At 41.0% G+C, this 18,277-nt stretch overlaps 1 protein-coding gene across 2 annotated transcripts in view; it reads right to left on the bottom strand.

Moving 5' to 3' along the window:
• Positions 1 to 18,277, bottom strand: part of NARF (nuclear prelamin A recognition factor) — a 30,065-nt gene extending 11,788 nt beyond the window's left edge. Inside the window, exons 1-7 of one of the 2 annotated variants that reach the window (XM_073311328.1) lie at positions 17,971 to 18,277; positions 16,578 to 16,752; positions 15,660 to 15,740; positions 12,844 to 12,987; positions 10,478 to 10,610; positions 8,271 to 8,405; positions 1,179 to 1,297 (exon numbers count right to left, since the gene is read on the bottom strand). In XM_073311328.1, coding sequence (XP_073167429.1) covers positions 1,179 to 1,297; positions 8,271 to 8,405; positions 10,478 to 10,610; positions 12,844 to 12,987; positions 15,660 to 15,740; positions 16,578 to 16,604 — 639 coding nt within the window. In that variant the 5' untranslated portion in view covers positions 16,605 to 16,752; positions 17,971 to 18,277. Of the gene's footprint in view, positions 1 to 1,178; positions 1,298 to 8,270; positions 8,406 to 10,477; positions 10,611 to 12,843; positions 12,988 to 15,659; positions 15,741 to 16,577; positions 17,589 to 17,970 lie in introns of those variants that run through there. The other variant, XM_073311327.1, reaches the window with a different exon arrangement.

Genomic DNA, 18,277 nt, shown 5'->3' with positions numbered 1-18,277 from the left:
GTTAGATTACAGATCAGGATTTATTTTACTTACCCATTTTAAAAAAAAAAAAAGAATGACAGCAAATAAAACATTTAGCAAGCAGTCAGTAAAATGTCAGGATAATCAGAACAAAGCACTTCCTGAAGTACCCAGCCAAGTCCATGACAATGATTAGCAAAACTATATGACTTTCTACTTTTTTTTTTTTTTTTTTTGCTGTTTGGTGCTCTGTAATGCAATTTAAATGAAAATCCAGGATTACTGGAATGCAGGGTATCAGTAACCAAGTGTTTATTACTTAACTTTCATGTGTTTAGGAAATGATGAATAGTTATTGTGACTTTTTTCTGTATTGTAGTTTCAATTGTTTTGGTAATTTATTTAAACTGGTGTGATTATATTGCATTATTTTGACAAATAAAATATGCAGAATTTTGCATTTTTTGGCACAGAATCCCTCCAGGAGTAATAGATAGTTAAGTATTATTATCCCCATCTATCATATGGGGATAGGGTGACCAAACAACAAGTCTGAAAAATCAGGGTACTTTTTTTTGGGGGTGGGTGGGGGTGCGGGGGAGCATAGTTGCCTATATAAAACAAAGCCCCTAATTTTGGGATGGTCCCTATAATATTGGGGTGCCTGGTCACCCTACATGGAGAAACTGAGGCAGAGAGAGGACATGACTTGCTCAAGACTGTACCTAAAATTAGTGGCAGAATAAACTTGTGAACTCAGAACCAGTGGATACTTCAGTTCTCAGCATACAAATGCTTCAGCTCCATCTGAGATGACAGAGCATTGCATGCTGGGACCTGTAGTGTCTGCATGATACCCTCTGCTTTAAAGATTGTATTGTAGAACTGTGTGGGCAGCATTTGGCATACCAGCTTTACTTTGGTCACTTTGGATTTAATTCTTTATGTAAAAAAGAAAAAAAAAACACTATCTCCATGAGGCATTGAGAGCACAATGACTGCAACTATGTTCTGCCAGTGTGGGGTGAAATTGAGAGGTTCTTTGTCTTGCACACTTGCATAGCAGCAAAGCACAATCTAGCCTAAGATGTAAGCACAGACAGTTTAGGAAGAATGAATGGGTGGGAGGAGGTGTAAGACATCTGTAATTAAATATTAGAAACCAACATGCAAGAGAACAATTCTCTAGAACAGTCAAGAAAAGCAGAATTAGTTACCTGTTGCCTGGCAAAGTAACACTTCACCAGGGACCCCATGATCTGCTGCGGAGACTTCGCAGTGCAAATGTGTGGAGTCACTGGGTTGGTAAGCACCCTTTCAGCATACCGGATCCAACCTAGAATTACAGTGAATGAAGAAAGATAGCAAAGTTGAGAGCATATGGAAATGGATCCTTGAGGAAAGGGATAAAAAAATCCAGCATGATGGGATGGCGAGGCTGATGGGAAACTTCTTGTTAAAAGTGGGGAATGGAAGATGGACTTGTCTTCCACCGTATGCAGGAAGTTTCTGCAATAACTCTTATTAATGCCAACAGAAGCTATGTTCTCCAGAGACTCCCTGCATTGATGGACTCCAACTTTTTCTTTTTGGTGGAGCTGCTTTTGTTATGGATTGTTGGATGGGTGACTGGTTTCTTCTTCTGCTCTCCCCTGGCACAGTTGCCACCAATTATCTTTTAGGTACTTATGTGGTGCCTTATTACTGTACAATCTGAGTGCCGCACAGTCAGTGGATTTATCCCCCCACTGCCCCAATGAGGTAGGGCAGTTCTATTATCCCATTTTACAGATGGCCAAGAGAGACTTAAGTGACTCATCCAATATCATGCAAATGATCTGCTGCAAAGCTGGGAGTTGAACTCTGATGTCCTGAGTGCCAGACTAGCACCCTAACCACTGGACTGTCCTTCCTTTTCTCTCAGTTTCACTTTATTCTCTTCCAGGCACTCTCTCTTTTGCTGCTCTCTTCCGTTTACCCCCTTCATCTCCTCCTCTGGTTGCTCTTCCTCCTCATGCCCTCACTCAGACAGCTTGCTTAGGGTGGGAGTATCCACTGGTGCTCCCCTGGCTGAGCCAAGTACAGCAGAAGCAGAGAAGAGAAGCTTTAGCCAGCAGCTCTCTGCCTGACCAGGTGAGCTAACTCCTGCATCTGGCTGTATTAAGGGCTCACAGGAGATGAAAAGATATCCAGTGACTTTCAAGGAGTCACCTGCTGTTTTACACGTAGCTCCATGAGTACTTTCGCACTGAGGGGACCCAGACTGGGATCATACAATTTCCCCCTCCTCCTTTTACTCCTTTCCTTTGCCCTGCACACTTATTGGACAAGTCTGAGGTCTCCCTACACACTGAGGAGAGAACAAACCTCACCTCAATATTCCATAAGACAATCACAATTTGCACGTGCTTTCAAATTTCTATTCTGACTATGCAGTTTGTCCATGTCAGTAAAAGATTTATTGATGGGGGCTGCTGTTCTGAAGGATACTAAGAGGAATCTACAAATGGATTTGGTGAACCTACTGGGTAATTAATTCTATAACCTAGAATCCACTGTGAAATGAATTATGTATTACATCCGCTTGAATGCACAAATTTACGAGAGCACCTCAACTGGGGATTCAGCTAATAATGCAACAAGCCAACGTTTTTTGGCAGCCACCACTTGGATCACCATTTACTAATCTGCTCCACTCTACTGAGAGTGAAGAGTAACTCTGTAACCTTCTCTTTTCTAAGTTTCAGTGTCCCAGTACACTGTACAGTGTGCCTTCTCCAGAACAGCAGAGTCGAATGAAGCATCATCATCTAAAAATTCACTGCATTACTGGGAACAAGCCTGGCCAAATCAGGTTTCAGCTACAGTTATACGTGAAAATCAATTATCCATATCCTCTTAAAAAACCCCACAAGCATCCCAAGTCTCTGTGTATTATTGTAAATATTAATAGATACATTCTATCTAATGTACTTCTATGTCCCCACTGCTGTAGCATCTGACCGCCCCACAATCTTTAATGTATTTATCCTTACAACATGCCTGTGGGGCGGGACAATGCTATTATCTCCATCGTACAGCTGAGGAGCTGAGACACGGACTTGACTGGGTCACTCAGGAAGCCTGGAACACAGCAAGGAATTGAACCTGGTTCTCCCAAGTCCCAGGCTAGTGTCTAACCACTGGGCCTACAATGTGTCTATTACATTGGTAGATTTATATTTTGCCACTTCAAAAACTAAACAGTACAGAAAGTTAGGATTAGCCCAATATCTTAGCCCACAGGCAACACCCACTCCACAACAGACAGGCTCTCCGTCCCCAAACAGATTAGTGTTTGTAAGAGAGATACAATGGCTACAGAGCACATGCTACCAGAAAACGTTATATTTGTAGGCCTGGGGTAATCTTGAGATTTGGAGACCATACAGAAGCAGCACTATAAAAGTGAAGACATTACACACTACTTATACATGCAGGTCAGCTGAAAACAGGCACTTGGACAAATAAAAGCAGACACTATTGTAATCAGGATGGTACTCAGATGACACCTTTTCAGTATGAGGAGAATTATACAAGGCACGTGCACTTTAGGGGAGCACTAGCCGTCCTCCTGCCTGGTGTTCCCAATTCTGGTTAAAAAAAGAGACAGTGAGACTGTCCAGTTTCACAGGAGACCCTAACAGGCATTTTTCTGCATCACAGAAACCCCCCCCCCCCCAATTTCCCTCCCCCCAACATACACTTATTTATCGGTGCTCAAGAGAAGCAAGGGCTAATTAGTTAAGGGATCTACATGTCAGGACTGAGGTGCCCTGTCAGAGCTATGAACAAGAAGTTTGTATTGTGTTTACCTTCATTATGCCTGGTTCCAACCAGTGCTATAGGTCTCACCTTGTCACACTCAGTGTCAGATGAAAAATAAATAAATGTTCCACATTTTTTACTTTTCTTTTTAGTGCCTGGAATAAAAGTTGGACTGATAGCACTGGAATCTGAAGCCCTTTAACAATTATATGACACCCCATATCATGTACATGACTGTAGAACAGATTATGCTTCTAAAAAGAGGAAAAAGAAAAGGAGTACTTGTGGCACCTTAGAGACTAACCAATTTATTTGAGCATAAGCTTTCGTGAGCTACAGCTCACTTCATCGGATGGCTTATGCTCAAATAAATTGGTTTGTCTCTAAGGTGCCACAAGTACTCCTTTTCTTTTTGCGAATACAGACTAACACGGCTGTTACTCTGAAAACTAAAAAGAGGAAGTACCTCTTATTTTAAATTAGAAGTTTTCCACTACGTCACTCTAGATTAATGTTCTCAGAAGGCTCTGCCCTTAAACATCTGGCATGATTTTCATTAGTCATCACAGTGCAGTGCCTAGGAAGCTGGTTTTCAGAAACCAAATGTTTTCAATATTATAAATCAAACAAACCCAGTGGAGTTCCATTAAAATCCAAGCAGCTGCAGACAGCTAGGTAGGCCCGATTTATTTCATGTGCTCTTCTACCATTTATCTATAGGTAGGAAACAAACAAGTTTCCATTAGCTCCAGCTTCACAGGGGCATTAGTCACTGTTTAGTTATGGAAGTACCTTTTGTGAATGAGCAATACAAGGCTTTTATCTGCACTTCACACATGCACTGTTTGTTTTTTGCCTACTCATCAATAGGTCTGCAGAAACTTGACTCCTTCTTACTAGAGTGAAGCACTTCTACTTAACCATACAGACTCCTCATATGTTTGCATTAATTCTAGGCCATCTTCTGGTTTATATTAGCTTTAAACTACCAGTTCTGGGTGTTGCTGGGTTTTTTTTTTTTAAGTCTTATGAAACCACAAATCAGTGTGTAAATGCTCCCAGGCTCAGTTCATGTATTATCATCAGTGGTATCTGCTGTATGAAAAATGGTCTAAAAATGTGTGGTTTGAACACATACATATTGCTATAAACTGCAGAGAAATATGGAGCCAAATTTATCGTCAGCATAACGCCATACACTTCAGTGGAAAAAAAGTGAGAATGAATTTGGCCCAGTGGGCCAAAGACATTTGAACAGGCCTGAACAGTCACCTAGTAGCCATGTACTTTCCTGCTATTTGTGACTGCCTGTCCCAGTCACTTGCTTTAGGAGTCAGCAGGGGATGGGAATTTTTTGGGAACAGCAGATCAATTCCAAGCGGGAGTGCATCATGTCACTCAATGTTGACCAATCTGGCCAATTAAGGAACACAATCAACAAGAGCTAAAGGATAGTTTAGTCTCTATCAGGCAAATGACTGATTTGTTGTGATGCCAGGTCTTGAGTAGGGGATATAAAAGCAGAAGTAAAATGAGAAATCCTCACAGTTCCAACAGGAAAGCAGAGAAACCTCATAGGATGATAAGATTAAAATGCATCCACAAAAGATGACCCTTTATCATGGTCTCTGCAGTCTTATAATCAAAGGAGAGCATTAGTTTGAATCACAGATCACTATGTCACTGTATATTTAAGGGCAATGGTTCAAGATGTGGAGAACTACACCCTGAAAGAAACTGAAGTGAAACTGTTGTGCCTCAATCTGGAGTGATCTTCTGTGTACAAAACACTTTTAAACCAATATTGAGATAAAGGAATGCACCCTTTAAACAAACAGAACTTCTGGGAGCAATTTATATCATAGGTTCATAGAATGGAAACAAAAAACCCCCCAGACATTTGAAATAAAGTTGAACATATTTACTATACATCTAGAGAGCAACTGAGCATGAGGTATCGTTGTGAATGACAATAAAACCTGCAATCAGAGCGTTGTCTACCACAATATTTTGCTCCTATTTTGCAACAGTGGTGCTGAAAACATCTGACCCATCTCCATTAATACTTACACAATAGCTTGCACCAATGCAGTTGTGCCATTGCTAAAAGCAGGTGCCAAACTTAGTGTGTAGATAAGCCCATAAGTGCCCTCCATTAATTGACTGACTCATAATATCTCTCTAAGTGTTATTATCTCTGATTTGTAGATGAGGGAAAACAAATTTCCTCTGGCTCAGTTGTAACACAAAACCACACTTATGGGCAATTATTCTAGAGCCCACTATACTCTCTGAGAACCTAATCCCAGTCCCAATGAAGTCAATTTGGGAATCTTGCCACTGATTTCAGCGGGAGCTGGACTGGCCTCTAAATGTTAATTACCGGTAAATCACGAGTAACAAGATAAATTGAGTGCTTTTTTGTTTAAACCTTGCAAGCTGCAGGGGAAGACAACATATGGCACATCTGCTTCTGAACACAGGAGACAAAACAAACTAGAACGCTTTTTTCCTAACAGACAAACCTAAAGGGTATTCTCCTCCTGATATATACATGCAGCTCCTAGAAGTGTACGTTCAACACATCCAGCAGAGAATATACAGAAGTTATCCACCCGACAAAGATACTTACCTTTACACAATAAAACGTAAGAGTATAATTTAAAAAAAAACAACACAACCATCATTTTCCAGAAAACAAACAAACAATCTATTCAAAATTATATGCCCACACATTTTACATTAAATGATAATGGCAGATTATGGAGATTGGCAACCCTCCAAGGAAAGCATGCTATGTTTGTAAACCATCCTTCATTTCTCTTTTGTAGTAATATTTCCTGAATGGAACACTGCCCACTTGAACTAGTTAATATTAAACTATTTAAAAAAATAAATAAATCCATTTTTGGATAGAGTACCTCCTCTTAAACAATGTGTCCTGAAATGTACAATAATTATTGCTAAGAAAGCATTTTCTGCTCCTTTGTTGATGTTTATAAAGGATTTTTCAGCAAGATCTTCAAAGGTATTTAGACACCTTACTGCTATTGAGTTCGGTGAGTAACTTCCTTTGAGGATCTGGGCTAAAATGACTAGCTAACTGAGTATACAGGGGATAGCATAACTGACTATACAAAGTAAAAACAAACTCGGGAAAAAATTGTCCCCTTTAACTTGTCTTGGTTCCAGAAATGGTAAGTGTTCCCTGTAACAAGGCATACACTTCTCAGAAAGAAATGTGGTATTTCAAGTTGATGGCTTCCCTTCAACATTAAATTGTTCCACTCACACAGTCATCGTGAACATAGTTTCATTTCACCATTTCCTTCCATACTCCAGTGCCAAGTTAAAAATTTTGCATGGGTTAATGGAAGTCATGATTTCTAATTAAAGCACTTAGTAAAAGTATATTTTTCTTAATGGTGCTTTTCAACAGGAAATATTTAATTCAAAGAAATGGAAGGCAGAGCCAAAACCACACAGTGAGAGAAGAATGATGTAGTGGAGAGAGTGCTGTGGTTTAAGCACATGACTCAGAGTCAGGAACTCCTTAAATTCTAATCCTTGCTCAGACTCCTTTTGATGCCTTAAGAATGGCCATACTGGGTCAGACCAAAGGTTCATCCAGCCCACTATCCTGTCTGGCGACAGTGGCCAATGCCAGGTGCCCCAGAGGGAGTGAACCTAACAGGTAATGATCAAGTGATCTCTCTCCTGCCATCCATCTCCACCCTCGGACAAACAGAGGCTAGGGACACCATTCCTTACCCATCCTGGCTAATAGCCATTAATGGACTTAACCTCCATTAATTTAACTTAAGCTCTCTGTACCTCAGTTTCTCTATCTATAAAATTAAATAATATGTGCCTCTCTCACAGGGAGAATGTGAAACTTAACTGGTTAATGGTGTGTGCAAAGAGTTACTAACTTTGCTTCCCTGAACCTGCAGTGTGCAACAGACCCTGGTTGAATTCACACTCAGGGGAAGGTAGGCAGCATTTGCACTACTCAACTTTCTCACAGTTCTGCTGGATGACAACAGCTTTAAGTTGCAGTTGGGGCTCCATAGGAGAACCCCTATGTCAGATTGCCTCAGGGATGTAGTGATACAGCACATTCCATATCCAACTTGGTCACACTTTCCCCATCTACACTGCCCAATTTTGTTGCTATCCTGGCTCCCTGGCAGAGAAGAAGTTGCATGTGCCATGTGGTACCAAACCCCCTGCTCTCCAGGTTCATTTTCTTCCATCGCAGCAGCCTGCTTAACTCAGGGCTGAATCTAGCTCCATGTCTGCAAAGAATCTGAACAGTGCTATAGCTCCCAAGTATTACTACAGGAAAGGAGGATGTGCTGTAAGATTCAGAATCCTTGAAATATAGAGCCCAAAAATCTTATGCTCTACAAGATACACAACTAGAACTGCACTATTTTTATTTCAGTAGTGATAAATGGGGGACTATACAATACTGCAGAGTTAGGGACTCAACTTCTCACCAGGACAAGCAGAGGCAAACATTGGTAAGGCATGTTCCTCCTGGTTCCGCTGTCGATACCGCTGCACAAATTCCTTCTGGCTCTCCAGGATACTGAAATCAGCAGCTATAGTGGTGTCAAATACATAATGCACCCCTAAGAAACAAAAGGACAAGAATATGTGATAAATTAACTCCTGGAGTGCTTTGCATCTCACAGACCTTCTTCCCCATCTCCAGGCTTTTAAGTAACCTTTAAAAACTCAAAGAAACAATGCGCAAACCCTGCTTGCACTCCAGTTTTTGGCACACTTTTAACACCTGCAGCATACTTGAACAACGAAACCATAAATCTGAAAGCACATTGTCTGTGTCACAGATTTTTAAAAAGCTGCTGACTTGTTAACAATATGAATCCCTTCAAAACTTCAAAAGGAAATCTGTTTCCTTATAGAAAGTTTGCCCATTAGTGAACACTTACACCCTATTGTGGAACTTGGCTGCTGGCAAGGACTCAAACTATGAACTTTATTTTACAACCAATGCTAATACTTATCTGTACGAACTTTTATATTCCTGCAACAGGACAACCTTCCACTGATGCCCTTGCCTAAATACTTGTAAATACCTGCACAATGTTCTGTACATCCCCAAAGGTCTCCCATCTATTTACTTGTCAGTGTGTTTCTATACAGCTGTAAAATATTATCTATACCATTGTACCTAGTATAATGTATTCCCAGATAATGTAAACAATCTAAAATATATTTGGGGCCCACCAATACTTACAGTGTTCCTTTCAGATAATTATTTCCCTTATTAATGGGAAAAAAACGGATCAGTTACACACACTTATAACGTTTGTTCTGTGGAAAACTATGACATAGATCTTGGAGGAGGAAAAGCATCTTCTTTTCCCTATTATTTAAGTAGGAAAAACGATAGGAAAGAGGAAGTTTTAGCAAAATGGTACACATATAGGAAGTGTTAGAAGCACATGGTATAGGAGACATCAAAAAAGTATAGTTTTAATATCAAATAGAGAGACTGCATACTGCTTGGAAAAAATTGTTGAAACAATGGTGAACAGGAACAAAGAAGCAGAACTTCTAAGACTATTAGCAGTACTCAAACTCTCAAAGGATTGGTCTGATAGCATGAGGAGTAAAATTCCCCTTAGTAAAGATATATGGAGAACTGTGGCTTCACTGAGCTCAATGAGAAAACTCCTATTGACTTCTTTGTGGCCAGGATTTCCCCCATGGACCGGAAATTAGACTATGACAGTCACTTGTGTTATTTCTAACAGTGTTATATTTTCCATAACTAAAACTTCCCAGTTTCTTTCAAAACAGTTACTCACAGTTGGGGCTTCCTTCTGCTTCCACCTGGCAAAATTTCACACGTTGCAGCGCTTGACAGATGGGTCAATAGTGTTACTTTCCTTACCTCACACTGGCCCTTTACAGGGAGGCCCAGTAGTGACACTCACCACCCCCTATACTGCTGCAAGGTGGTTCAGAACTGGCTTCTTTCTTAAACAATTCGTAACATTTCTTTCCCAAATTACTTTGTCTTCTTACAATTACAGCAAATAAGGAGGTAGGTCCCTGTATTTCCACAGCACCCTCAGCACACATTTTTGCTCCTGCTACATATATTTTTCAGTTTAAGTCACGTGAGGTAAAGGAACTCTAAAAAAGTACTTTGTAGGAGCTCTCTTTGATAGTGATGAAGATAGAGGAGGATGCAGCTGTTCTCCAAATCAATCACTCCTGCATAGGGTGACCACCTGTCCTGAACTGGGTGCAGGGCGGGGGCAGTTCTGAAATGCAGAGTTCAAGTCCTATCCTGGACTGAATGACTCTGAGACAACATTTGTCTCGGATTTGTGGTGCTACTCCACACCTGCCCAAGACGCAGGAGAAGTGCCCATCTCTTTCTGGTGGTGGGGAGGGGCTGAGATGGGCCAAGGCCCCACACCCTGGCCAGACTGGAAGCTGAAGTCGGACCATGGTTCCAGGGACCTCAGGCCACTGTGGGGAGCCCCAGACAGTCCAACTGCCCTTGGTGGCGTGCCCCAGGGGGCAGGGACATGGGCCAGGGATTGCAAACAATTGCAAAACAGTCTCTTATAACTGGACAGTGCTGCAAAATTCTGCCAGGGAAGAAAGAAACGCAAGATAACCCTGCTGTGTTCTCCCAGTGTAATAATGAATCAGAACCTACCAAGACTTTTGAGGAAACCACAGAGTCTCTTAGCTGCATCATTTACGCACAGATTGAATTTAGCAGCAAAATAAGGCAATGACTGAGGGCATATAGACACTGCCAACACTTTGTGTTTTGAGGTATCACATTTCTGGAAAATAAACAAAGCATGCAGGTAGATTATTACAACAGCATAAGGTCCCTCTCCTTCTCATTCCCTCCCCATCCTCAAGAGTCGCTCCTCTAATGTCCTACGCATTAAATAAACATACCATGAAAGCCCCAATGAAGCAACTACCATCCTTACAGAGAGTAGAATGGAATTTCCTTCTGGTTCTGTTAATGTTGAGAGTCACTCAGCTGGAGAAGTTGCTGTTGTATGACTCAAGGAATTCCATCCCTCCCAGGACAACCCTATCCTTGGCTTGTTAAGCAGGCAAGCAGAGTTAGAGAATCAACACTTACAGGATTTTGATAATTAAGGGAAGCATAATGCTCCCAAAATATGGGAAGAACTTGGAAACAAATATAGGTGTTTAGATTAAGGTTTACAGGAGCATGGAGATTTGAAATTTTAAATTTGATCTTTCAAACTAAGGATGTGATCCTGAGAGATACCCCAGTGGCCTTAACTTCAACTGGAATTGAAGGCATTCAGCAGGACTGGACCCTAAAACAAACCAACCCAACAATGCTATATATGCACAATCAAGTGTGTTTGGTTGAAGAAAAAGACTGATGTGCAAAGGTAACATTCTCGTGAGGATCACATCATATATGTGAAGATGTACACTTTGTGTTTTAGTTAGGACATGATGCTTGTCGTGTATGTTCCTCACCAATGGTAGTGGAAGACTTAAAAGACACAAGCAATAAAACAGGAATAGAGAAATCCTGCACCAGATGACTTAATAGACATTAGAACTGGAAGAAAGCAATAATTCTGCTACATTTAAATCTTTGTCTGTCTCACACTTACACAACCACATCATGCTATAGAATCAAACCAGTTCTAAAAACTGGCTAGAATATTCTGGGAGGAATCCTTACACTGATAATACTTAGATATATCAAATAGGTAGAGAGAGTGGTATCAATTTCAATTAAAAGTGAAATTTTAAGAGTAGCTGTTTCCTCCTGGGTGAGAGTACAATAGTCTGGAGTGGTAGATTATTAAGTCAATGTCAAGATCAGCAGACTCAAGTATTGTGTGTATTAGGAAAGCTGCCAAAGAACCACCCTCAGCAATAAAATGGCACTCTTTGTGTCAGACAGAAGCTATAATTTTATTTATTTATTTTGCAAGAGGAAAAAGAACCCAAGATACACATCTGAATACACACCTTTCAAATGTGCCTGGTATCATTCATACCTTAAAGCATGTACTAGAACAGGGATGGGCAAACTTTTTGGCCCGAGGGCCACATCTGGGTATGGTAATTGTATGGTGGGCCATGAATGCTCCCAAAATTGGGGTTGGGGTGCGGGAGGGGGTGCGGCGAGAAATGAGGAGTTCAGGGTGCGGGAGGGTGCTCCGAGCTGGGACTGAGGGGTTCAGAGGGCGGGAGGAGGACAGGGGTGCAAAGTCTGGGCAGCGCTTACTTCAAGTAGCTCCTGGAAGCAGTGGCATATCCCCTCCCTCCAGCTCCTATGCAGAGGCACGGCCAGGCAGCTCTGCACGCTGCCCTCTCAGCAGACGCCCCCCTGTAGCTCCCATTGGCCACGGTTCCCGGCCAATGGGAGCTGCAGGGGCAGCGCTTGGGGCAGGGGCAGCGTGTGGAGCCCCATGGCTGCCCCTACACGTAGGAGCTTGAGTGGGACGTGCCACTGCCTCCAGGAGCTACACAGAGTGGGGCAAGCCCGACCCCACTCCCCAGCTGGAGTGGGGAAAGCCCCAGACCCTGCTCCTCAGCTGGGGCTTGAGGGCTGGATTAAAGCGTCTAGAGGGCCGGATGCAGCCCCTGGGCCATAGTTTGCCCACCGCTGTACTAGAAACTAATGCTACAATTCTCTCTATTTTTGCAGTCAGGTCTTTGATAACAATATGTGCAAGGTATGAAATTATCTCATACTTTCACCATGATCACAAAAAACAGAATGCCTCCAACACTCAAGAAGTGTATGTTTTGCAACACTATAACTGCACACCCAACAGTTTATTACTGAAGTTATGAGATAATCATCATGCTTTGCCCTACAGCTTCTTACCTATGCCTTACAGAATACATCTCATAAAATTTAGATTACAGCCATGATCTTACTTTTACGGATGAAGTGCTTTAACTGCTATACTATTCAAGGGTTTTTAGTTATCATTGAAACGGCTTAGTCACTATCTCACATCCTTCCTCTCACACAAATTCCTGCATGCTTTGTCACTTTACCTTGTTAAGGTTGAGTATGCGAAAGAGTTCCTTCTGATTCTGCTGGAAAATCCTGACACCTTCTTCTGATGTCACACAATTGTCACAAGCTAGGCAGTCACTAAGGAATATTTTAGCACTAGCCAATTTATGGAATTCACTTTTCTGGAAATGAAAGGAAATTGGATAAGCTAACTTTCAGGGCCTTTGTACTGGCTTATTTAAACTCCAACAGTAGTTTGTGTTTTTAACAAAATAACAGAGACTGTCCCCCTCGTGTGTGTGTATCATTTAAAATTAGAAAATGGTTTATTCAGTACCTCTTGATTTCTCGGCCCCTCTGAAATTATTAAACTGTATTATTCTATGCCAAAGCATTTTGAGATATTGTGTAGTATCTTTCAGAAGATACTAGTGGCAAAAAAATTCAAACTCAGAATTTTGGAAGTTAAGCATCTAAACCCTATCCATATTTAGGCACCTGAAGTGGCTTGATCTGAAGAGGCATTGAGCATAGCATCCATTAGCGTCACAGGCAGTTGCGAGTACTTACCTTCTCAGGCTTCTTCAATGCCTAATATGTATTTACATAATTAACATCAGACACCCAAGTCTGAAAACTTTGGCAATAGTTTTTAAGGACACAAAACAAAGGAAAGGTCATATCATGATCACCTGAGTCAGGCAAACTGTCTCAATGACTTAAACAAGATGAGTCCCATGTCTACGGGAAGCAGGATTTGGCCCTAAAGTTGCATTGTCTTTGTGTTACATTATATGAATGACAGCTCTGTAAGGGATCTCAGGGTCATAGTGGATCACAAGCTAAATATGAGTCAAAAGTGTAACACTTTTGCAAAAAAAGCAAACATCATTCTGGGATATATTAGCAGGAGTATTGTAAGCAAGACATGAGAAGTCATTCTTCTGCTCTACTCCACACTGATTAGGCCTCAACTGGAGAATTGTGTCCAGTTCTGGGCGCCACATTTCAGGAAAGATGTGGTCAAATTGGAGAAAGTCCAGAGAAGAGCAACAAAAATGATTACAGGTCTAGAAAACATGACCTATGAGGGAAGATTGAAAAAATTGGGTTTGTTTAGTCTGGAGAAGAGAAGACTGAGAGGGGGCATGATAACCCTTTTCCAAGTACATAAAAAGTTGTTACAAGGAGGAGGGAGAAAAATTGTTCTTCTTAACCTCTGAAGATAGGACAAGAAGCAATGGGCACCAAGGAAGGTTTAGGTTGGACATTAAGAAAAACTTCCTAACTGTCAGAGTGGTTAAGCACTGAAATAAATTGCCTAGGGAGGCTGTGGAATCTCCATCATCAGGGATTTTTAAGAGCAAGTTGGACAAACACCTGTCAGGATGGTCTAGAGAATACTTAGTCCTGCCCTGAGTGCAGGGGACTGGACTAGATGACCTCTTGAGGTCCCTTCCAGTTCTATGATTTATGGATGGAACATTGTTTGTTAGTTAGTTTGAGGGAGGAGGAACTTCTGCAAAGGAGAGAGAAAGAGACTTCCAGACCCCTTGCAAAACTCTCAAACGAAAAGTGTTATTCAGTGTAATTTAGCAAACCAGGTATGAGACCTATAGCAACATTACCTCTTTCACCTATAGTTAGAACATACTTTTATGTGGTTTGAAGCGTCAAGCACCCTCCTTTTCTTTAAAAAAAAAAAAAAAAAAACACAAACAAAACCCCAACAAAAAAAGAAAGAAAGTTGTAGGGTCAATTTTTGCATGGAAACTGTTGTCTTGTATATTGCATTTGCCTTGAGTTGATCCTACAAACTCTGACTTGTGAGTAACTTTTACTCATGTATTCCATTGTCATCATTTGGACCACTCATGGGAGTAACGATTTCATGGGTTGGACCAGATCAGGTCAGATGCTGAGCAGCCTAAACTTCTACTGATTTCACTCATAGACAAAGGCGTTCAGCCCCATGAATGATCAGGCCCTTAGAATGCAAGATGCTTTTTTCAGGGGGGAGGGGAGATACTGTGTCATTTTAAGTGTTGGTAAAGTATCAGCTGCATATCATTCTGTAATTATGAACCACATTTATTTGGAGGACTAAAACTGAAAAAAAAAAAAAAAAAAAAAAAAAAAGCTTGATTGAGATACAATAAGAACAGGCACAACCCCACTCCCCCCCTTTTTAAAAAAAAGATTCGAGGAAGCATTTTCAGCCTTTTTGACTCTTTCTACAAAGCCACTGAAAGAAATTACCTCGTGGGTGCTCTGCACTGAGTGCTATGTTTTCAATTTCATCCTTCTTAAGAAACCATCAATATAATGAACCTGCTTTTCATAGCTGTTGAATAGTCGCGTATCCCATTGACTTTAATTGGAGTTCTAGGTGCTCAGCACTTTTGAAAAACCAAACCCTGTGTTTGTATCCCTATCCCTAGAGCCCTATGTGGATACAAAATTTGTATCCGCATCTGATCCACAAAAATGATCTGCAGATATCTGCATCTGTGGATATCCACAGATTTGCAGAGCTTTAGATATAAAATGCATCGGTTTCCATCTGTGATCTGCAAAAATGATCCACATATATCTGTGTCTATAAAGTGGATATCCGCGGATTTGCAGGGCTCTACCTATTCCAGCTCCCTTCTGGATTATTTTCTGTCAATGGTTCTTATAAGTAGGGCTTTGGTTTATAAGTACAGTTCATATTTTTATTCATGTATAGCTTATCCGAACATTTATTTATTCTTTTCCAAAGGAAAAAAAGGCACAGAACAGAGAAGGCTAAAAATCAAAGCAATAATATACCTTAGATTAATAAAATCATTTTAAAAAAAAGGAACATTACCTCCTCATTTTCATCATTTGTGCTCAGTGGATCAACCGATGTATTTTGCTTGTCATCATTTTTCTGTTTTTTACTACATTCCTGAAAGAGATAATAGAAATGTGTGTTATAAACAAAAAAAAAAAAAAACACTACTCAAAAAACATTTTTTTAACTAGGTCTATGACTTCAGATAGTGTGTTACATTTTCCCAACATGTTTATTACAATGAAAACATTGATGGGAAGTTCACCTGCTTGGCTTTTACAGCTTTGGGTGTATTTTTAACACTGGGGGCAGGGATAAGGAAAGAGAGTAGAGAGAAATGACTGCAGTATATATGGCAACCACTATAGTATACCATAAAATAGTCACATAAAGCCATTTGAAACGTAATCAGAATATAATGAAAATTGTATAAAAGATCTTGTCACACACAAAAAAACCAGCATCAGTAGGTTACATTAAATGTCATTTCCAGGTTACATTAAATGTCATTTCCATCACAACTTGCCCAGAGAAATAAATATAATTAAACCTTTCCTGGGGAAAAAAAACAGGTTATAAATTAATATTTGAATGGTATCAGTAAGGTAGAATACAAGAGGCAGGCCCATTTGGAAGTATGGGCTGTGTACTGGCTATCTGTGACCTTGTAATCTATAACAAAATTCTACTACTGCACCACCTGTCTCAGAGATAATATACAAAAAAGTTCAAGTCACTTAACTGTGCACTGGCTGCAACTTAGCCCTGCCCTGCGGTATAAAGTTAAGTCCCTCCAGCAGCCCAGACTCGCATTACTTATTCAAAAATGGAAACCCCTTGAAAGACAAAGGATCCTCATATTATGTAACAGATCAAGCAAGTGCCTGACCTGGGTGGAGTCAAACTACCGATTGTTTCCAATGCATAAAGTCGTAAGAAAATAGTACTCACCTTTTTGGTGCAGTTTTCACACTTCATCTGTGAGTCTTTGTATTACTTTTTGGTATGTCTATTAAATTTTTAAAGGTGATTTTCTTACTACAGAAGAGTGTTATTCTCTTTATTCTACAGGCAGAGAAAGAAAGGAGGAAGCAGCCGGACTTCAGTGACTTCGCTTGTCAGCTCTCTGCAATAATAAAGGCCCAAAGAGCAAGAAATTAGCCAGCTCTTCCTTCCAATTCCTGTTGCCTTTTGTTGTTATTATTGCCCTACTGCCCTCTTATGGCACTCCTCCTGATTGGCATTTTCAAAAGCCATCGGGATGCCCAGAAGTGGGAGTGTCTGACTGCACAGCAGCCAATTCGGTCTTCTTGTGGGTGGGAAGGACCTTGTAGCTTCTTCAGACTCTATAATGGACGGTTTAAAAAAATAATCCTCACACTACACGTTAGAGAATTTGCTAACATTGTAATGAGTAACAAATACCGCAGAGGAAAAGCTTTTAGGAAGATCAGTGGGCTAGATGCAGGGCCTGCAACCATCATGATTAATGGCTTTAATGTACTGTAGAGAAACAATCCCCTCCCCCACCCCCTTGACATGCTTAGAATACAAATCTGTAACCCATGACTCTGATTCATGTTCATTCTGTAGATTCTGGCAGCGAATACATGTTGCTTTGGGGGTCGGTGATTGTGGTCATCCCTGTATTTTGCACAGAGGTAGCAAGCTCTGACACTACATGCAATTGATGCGAAATGAACATGCAAAACAAGGGTGGTAAAAGGGGTCACCCCTGCACATGCAGAAGAGACTGTATCTTGCTCTAAGACCCGAGGAGACTTAGGACATCGCTTCTCGAGGGAAAGCACAGCTCTCTTCTTAATAATGGTGGGAGTGCTATATAGTGCTGGTGTAGACTCTGTCTTGCTGGATCATCAAAAGGACGGGAACAACAGGTTCACACCGTCACAACGGAGGAGGAAAAACTGCTTTTGATTTGAGTCTCTTGAATGTGGTGGCGTCTCATTCTTTACTTAAGCGTTTAATAGCCCCCCTTTTAATCACATACACAAACCTCTCTTCCCTCAGCCCAGTGATTACACAAACCGCTCCGTGTATGGCACCTTAAGCCTTGAATTCTGATCATCTGCAATGAAACGATTCATGATTCTCACTACCATCAAAGATTTTTCCCGCAAAGTCAGCTCAAGGCTAACAATTTCCCATTGTCACAACCCCAGTACATTGCTTGGCACTCAGATGCAGAGCAAAGACATAACATTTTTTGTCTATACAAAACACACAGACGTGCAATCACAAGCAGTAACAAAATAACCACCATGCAGCTAAAGGAATGAAAGAGAAGGCTGAGAAAGGAAGGGAAAAGAATCAGATACTGTACCTTGCTGCTGACTTCATTTAACCTACAATAAATTATGTCTTGGCTGGTAGAAATTAAATAGCATGAGGTAAAGCCTGGAACATGCTGCAGCTATTAAAGAGATCCATATATATATTAGGGGGGAAAACTAGGCAACAAGGGTAGGGCGGCAAGCACAGGCTCCAGTAAAGGAAGCGAAATGCTCTTGTTTTTCAGCTATTATTTAATGTAAAGTCTTTCTGTCCCGCTAGTGCCCTGAGCTGTTCCCCCAGAAGCCTCCCACTCAGTTGGAAGTGTTCATTGTAGACCTGAGCGCTGTCACGTAGTC

This window comes from Lepidochelys kempii, chromosome 14 (genome assembly GCF_965140265.1).
Source record: "Lepidochelys kempii isolate rLepKem1 chromosome 14, rLepKem1.hap2, whole genome shotgun sequence".
Classification (NCBI taxonomy): domain Eukaryota; kingdom Metazoa; phylum Chordata; order Testudines; family Cheloniidae; genus Lepidochelys; species Lepidochelys kempii.
Note: the sequence above shows the minus strand (reverse complement) of the source record. Positions and strands in the feature narration are given on the sequence as shown.